This window comes from Adiantum capillus-veneris, chromosome 18, assembly GCF_014529385.1.
Source record: "Adiantum capillus-veneris isolate H3 chromosome 18, ASM1452938v2, whole genome shotgun sequence".
NCBI lineage: Eukaryota > Viridiplantae > Streptophyta > Polypodiopsida > Polypodiales > Pteridaceae > Adiantum > Adiantum capillus-veneris.
The window spans coordinates 24,235,788-24,241,504 of NC_140948.1; the positions used below are offsets into that span (position 1 = coordinate 24,235,788).

Genomic DNA, 5,717 nt, shown 5'->3' on the forward strand with positions numbered 1-5,717 from the left:
TTGGGTTCAATCCCCCCTTGGCACCTGAAGACATGTTCCAAGTCCTTTGGGGCTATTCCCATATGCGGGTGTGTACGTGTGATGGGATGTCTCTCTCCCTACTTGCAAGGCCGTTGTACATAGAGTGTGTGCGTGTTTCAAAGTGCTTGTACTCTCTTTAAAAAAAAACAAAAAAAAGACTAGTTCGTCATTAGAATGTCCTCAAGCAAGACTGGTTTATGAGTGTGCGATTTTGGAAATTTGACCCTGCAATTTCTTATCACATTCTGCCACCATTCGTTGCGGATATACAAAAGCTAGGCCATCGAAGCTCAGTGTTAAGCATATCACCTTGCCGCTGCCTCTGCTTTTCGCGTCTTCCCAGCCATTGCCAGGTGCGTCTTTCTTCAGCTTCCTCTTCTGCTCGTGCATGTGCGTGGAGTTAGTGTCTGTGTGTGTGTGAGTGGGTTCGCGCGCTTGAGGGGGAGAGAGAGAGAGAGAGAGAGAGAGAGAGCATCATCGTGTAGACTCTAGAGCCACGCACTGCACATTAAGGTACCGAACGACGTGCACGTACAAACGTGCCAGTAGCGTAGCGAGCTAGCAGTTGCGTATACTCGGTATGGTGGGTATTTCCGTGATAATTTGCTCACCATTCCCATCACATATTTCCTCACTCAAACTCCTTCTTGCCTTAACAGTCAACAGCACGCGGAAGGTAGCTTCTGCAGGGAGATTTTGAGAGGTTGTGGACGATCATTCATGTTTATGGTAGGATACTAGATTATTGAACGCTTTGAACTTATTTTCTCTGAGTAAATCATCACTCCCTTTGTTCTGAGCTGCAGATCTTTGCTTAATACATACAGTTGGTTCAAAAATTCAGCTGCTTCTCCTAATTGGCAACGGTCGTTACATGGGTCTCTGCCAGAGCTCAGACTAATGAAGTAGTGTGGAAAGTTTCTCATTGGGCTGTGATAGCAATTGATGCAATAGTTCCCTCCTCATTCCTAGTGGGAGCTTATAGGATACAATCTCGGACATACTAGTGTAGATGGTTTATCTGATGCGGGTTTCGTGAAACTTAGAGCGGGTCGTCTTTCTGGTCTTAGACTTAATATATGCTTAAAGATCTTTTAATCATGTTTCAAAGTGGAGTCAGAAATAATATTGGAAGTGTACTTAGATTATTTAATGAGGGAGCTTAGAGTGAAGCTCATTATTTTCTTACAACCAATTTAGCAACAGGTGATTAAGTATCGGTAAGGATCCTAAAATCAAAGTATCCTTGAGCAGCCTCCATATCGAATGATTTATGTGTAAGTAGTGTGCAATCTTACTTAGATCTCCCATGGATACCTTTCAATTGCTGATTACAGACATTTTCCTCACTTGGCGAGCTTCAGGATGCAATGTGGGTTTTACACGATTATGTGCCATTTTGTCAAAACGTTTCCTGATTTGCTTTGCATATTACCTGTTGTAGCTTCGTCTTTGAACATTCAAACGAATGTCCCTTTCTGCCTATCCTGCTTGATGCATTCCAAAAAACCCAGGTTGCTGTCATTTTATAGGCCTCAAGGCAGCCCTGATGCTTTGTTTGTGCCTTACTTTTGCGAACCTGAATGCATATTTCTATGTGTATGCATGTATGTGTTAGAAATTTATAACAGAATGCTGTACTCCCCTGAATTGAATCTGGTAGGTTTATACTAGAGGAAACTCTGTTTTTTACAGAGGGCTGCAGCAGCAGTGCAGGCAGTGAGCTCAAATGAACTTTCATTCTGTTGTTCCATCATCATTGGAGGTTTCCACAAAGAGTACGATGGTGTGTGCTTCTCTCAAGTCTTACAATGGGCTCCACAAAATTGACATGCATCGCCCGTGTGAGCAGTCTTCAAGTTTATTGTGGGTAAGTAGAATGATGATTCGGCATCGTATTTGAGTGTTTTTTAGAGTGCCATAAGAGCGCTTCTCTGTAGTTAAACATTTGAGAGATGGCATGTCATCAGTAAATAGTATCTTGGATACATGAAATTCTATAATGGCAGTTTGTCTGTGTTCTAGATTTATGATTGAGAGATATGCACACAATTTGGCAGGTCCAACCCATAAATGTCACTAGGGCTCAGAAGAGAGGTGGGGTGCAATGCGCCTTGGCTGCAGCAACTGCTGTGGAGAGCAAGAAAATTTTGATGATGGGGGGAACTCGTTTTATTGGTGTCTATTTAGCTCGACTGCTTACTGAAGCTGGCCATGAGGTCTGGTTGCTTTTTGGATGCCATGTTGTGTTATCCTGTTCATTTTAATTCAGTATCTTACTGCCTTTCAAAATTTTTTCTTCTCCATGTCTAGGTTACTCTTTTTACTAGAGGAAAAGCACCCATTACAACACAATTAGCAGATGAATCTGATGACGAGTACAAAAAGTTCTCTTCCGCGGTAAGTTCTCAGATGTCGTTTTTCTCTCTCATCTTTCCACACTAATGGTCTTGTTTGATTGTGAGACTCAGTTTGTGACTGAGTTCTTTCCGTTTAAATGATTAAGTATCACCTAAATTCTGCTTTGAGGGAAATTCTTTTCTGTTCAGGTCAAGCATTTGCAAGGTGATCGTCAAGACTTTGATGGCTTGAAGAGCAAGCTTTCTGGCTCTGGTTTTGATGTTGTGTATGACATCAATGGTAAGCCCTTCTTTAGGTTGTATTTATGTGTTTTGCCATGTCATGGCAATAGGCTTTCACATTGACTCTTTTTCAGTCTATATGATGGTAAGAGGCTGCTTGAAATTTGTCATTGTATTCAGTTTAAGACCAGTTATACTTGTATTTCTTGTGTGCATGTGGTGAAGTTGTTGCCTATCATGGGACATCTGCAAATGATTTGTGCACTGTGATTAGAATAGGTAGGTACATGGTCTTGTGCAGATTATACTCGATACTTGCCTGCTTTTTTGAAGAGTGGCCACTTTGAAAAGCGAGGTCGAAGAGTTATCTCTTTCTTGGGCTTTTCAGAGATTTGTATACCTAAACCAAGAGCTTCTTCAGTTGATTGAGCTCAGAACGCTTATAAAGTTTAGCTTCTCAATTGATTGAGCTGAGAAAGCATATAAAGTTTTGTGTTTTCTCTACTATCTATGGTCAGAATTCTTAATGATGATTTTTTCTCTCTTTGACCGTCCGGTTATGGTCGTCGGCCTCATGAAAAGCTCTGAGATTTGAGGTGTTGATGAAATCATTTCATCTCAGAAACCTTATTTTGGTCCTTGGCGTAGTCATGGATAGCAAGAAAGTTTAGGATTCGCCTCTTTTCACAGCAGCTTTCTTGCTATAAGGCACTTGTTCTAGCTCAAACCTTGTCATGATGAAGATAACAGAGAACAACGCCCCCTTACTTTATGATGCATGCTTGTCTATTTGAAGCCACAGCTTGGGGATATGGCATAGCCTCAAAGTAAAGGACCATATGTCTGCATGCAGTAAGGAAAACTTTTGCATCATGATTTTAGATATGCATGTCTTGATTTTGGCACTTGTTTGTCTTTAGGGATCATGTCCTAATTGAAGACTAATATAACTCTTGCTCAATTCAAGTATTGTCAGTAGGACTCTTTAAGTTCTTTCTTATTATGTAATCTGCCCTTCTTGCAGGAAGAGAAGGAGCTGAAGTAGAGCCCATTTTGGAAGCTCTACCAAACCTTCAACAGTAAGCTATCTAAGTGCTCGAGCAGGACACTCTATTTGCTGCCATTCTACCATTTTCTCTGTTTGGGTTCACAGCTGATTCGTAGATGACAGCTTTTGTCTAATTGTATCACTGTAGGCTTTGGAATTGAATTATCGCCTTTATGATGCTCAAGACGTTTTGAGACGATTCTTGTGGTTTTGATCTTTGCAGATATATATTCTGTTCATCAGCTGGAGTTTACCTAAAGTCTGACTTGCTTCCCCACTTTGAGGTTGTAAATGCATTCCACAACCTTTGCAATTTGGGCTTTAAGCTAGTTGGCATCTTATTACCGTGCTCTTCTTTCTGTAGACAGATGCTGGTGACCCCAAGAGTAGGCATAAAGGAAAGCTTGATACAGAGTCTATGCTAGACAAGAAGGATGTGAATTGGACATCTATCCGACCAGTTTACATTTACGGACCACTCAACTACAATCCTGTCGAGGAATGGTTCTTCCACCGTTTGAAGGCAGGCAGGCCAATTCCAGTGCCAGGCTCTGGACTTCAAATAACCCAATTGGGCCATGTGAAGGTTGTTTCTTCTGCTATCTTTTGCTGCTTGAACAGAAGCCATTTTATTGTGCTGTAGACCTGGTAAATTGTAGAGTATTTAAGATCATGAAAGAAGGATAAGCTGGTTCAATGGAGTTCTCTGGCACAAGGAGTAACAAGAGCTTGCCTGCTCATTGATTGTGCTTGTTTGCAGGACCTTGCAGTAGCATTCTTAAAAGTTTTAGGAAATGAGAAAGCAAGCAAGCAGGTGTACAACATATCTGGAGAGAAATATGTTACCTTTGATGGCATTGCAAGAGCTTGTGCCAAGGTAAGCGTAGTCCGTCCAAACAGGTTCTGCTTTATCCATCTTGAGGTTCTCTTAACTCTTGCATCTGCAGGCTGGTGGTTTCCCTGAGCCGGAACTTGTGCACTTCAATGCAAAGGAATACGACTTTGGAAAGAGTAAAGCATTTCCTCTTCGGGATCAGGTAACATATATATGTATATGTATATGTATGTATGTATGTTTGTTTGTATAAACGTAGGTATATGTATATGTATGTATTTATGTATGTTTGTTTGTATATACGTATATGTATATGTATGTGTGTATGTATGTATGTATGTTTGTTCTCCTGTACTCTCTCATCACCTCCCCCTTCTTTGTCAAGCTCACCGAATAAGTTGCTTAAAGGTTTGCATGCTACACACAGACACGCCACGCGCACAGACACACTTACAGATCGAACAATTTATGTTGACTGCTTTTGTTGCAGCATTTTTTCACATCAATTGAGAAGGCGAAGAAAGAGTTGGACTGGGAACCCAAGTTTGGGCTTGTAGATGGATTGACCGACTCTTACAAGCTTGACTTTGGGCGAGGAACATTCAGAAAGAAACCTGATTTTACAGCCGATGACATGATTTTAGAAAAGCTAGGGAAGAAAGTAACAGTAGCTGCATAGCTTGCCACCCCTGCCCTTTACTCAAAGCATAAACCCCTTAGTTCCGGAACACATTGACGAAGATCAGGAGGTCTGTTTTGGGTGGTAGAGGTTGGTAGTTCACCCCCAGCTGGTTTCAAAGAAGAAGAGCTACCATGGGCAGCAAAAGGTTGTGGATGCTCAGCTCTACGCTAAAACTCCATGACACTTAATCTGCCTGACCCATCTCTGGGTTGCTTCTTATTGAGGAAAGAAAAGAAGCGTTGTCCGCTCTTTTGGTGATTTGCAAATGGTAGTGTATATTATCATATTCTAATCTAGCTTTGTTTACTTGGATGAGCTTCTGAAAGTCAAGAGTCAATTATTCCTCTTGTTTTGTGGATCACAATCATGTGGATAGCAGACTTGCATGGCGTGTATGTACCAACAAAAATCCCTGAGCTCCACCTACTAGGTCTATATTCCCTAACCCATTTGATCAGTCTTCAAGAATCGCACCAAATCTTTGAATCTCAAAGGAAAAGAACAGCTTTTGTCTCCATCGCCTCATCTGCACATCAACTCCCCTCCCCC

General features: G+C 41.5%; 1 protein-coding gene across 3 annotated transcripts; it reads left to right on the forward strand.

Moving 5' to 3' along the window:
• Positions 1-203: 203 nt before the first annotated feature.
• LOC147435358 (chloroplast stem-loop binding protein of 41 kDa b, chloroplastic-like) lies at positions 204-5,480 on the forward strand. 3 transcript variants are annotated; one of them, XM_086488421.1, is made up of 12 exons: positions 204-374; positions 1,717-1,740; positions 1,826-1,891; positions 2,082-2,240; positions 2,335-2,421; positions 2,571-2,661; positions 3,628-3,682; positions 3,875-3,935; positions 4,016-4,237; positions 4,412-4,528; positions 4,599-4,688; positions 4,977-5,480. In XM_086488421.1, exons 1-12 carry the CDS (start codon positions 219-221, stop codon positions 5,163-5,165), a joined length of 1,317 nt encoding a protein of 438 aa, XP_086344547.1. In that variant the 5' UTR covers positions 204-218; the 3' UTR covers positions 5,166-5,480. The 3 variants fall into 3 exon arrangements, with proteins under 3 accessions (XP_086344547.1, XP_086344546.1, XP_086344545.1); XM_086488420.1 differs by lacking the exon at positions 204-374 and adding an exon at positions 675-750 and having other exon boundaries at positions 1,717-1,891; XM_086488419.1 differs by lacking the exon at positions 204-374 and adding an exon at positions 1,222-1,298 and having other exon boundaries at positions 1,717-1,891.
• Positions 5,481-5,717: the final 237 nt, after the last annotated feature.

Excerpts from the sequence above, each read along its gene's own strand:
- LOC147435358 (XM_086488421.1), top strand. The coding sequence starts at position 219 with ATGAGTGTGCGATTTTGGAAATTTGACCCTGCAATTTCTTATCACATT. Across the intron at positions 1,741-1,825 it reads CTGCAGCAGCAGTGCAGGCA|TCTTACAATGGGCTCCACAA; the intron begins GTGAGCTCAAAT and ends GCTTCTCTCAAG. Across the intron at positions 4,529-4,598 it reads TTGCAAGAGCTTGTGCCAAG|GCTGGTGGTTTCCCTGAGCC; the intron begins GTAAGCGTAGTC and ends TTGCATCTGCAG.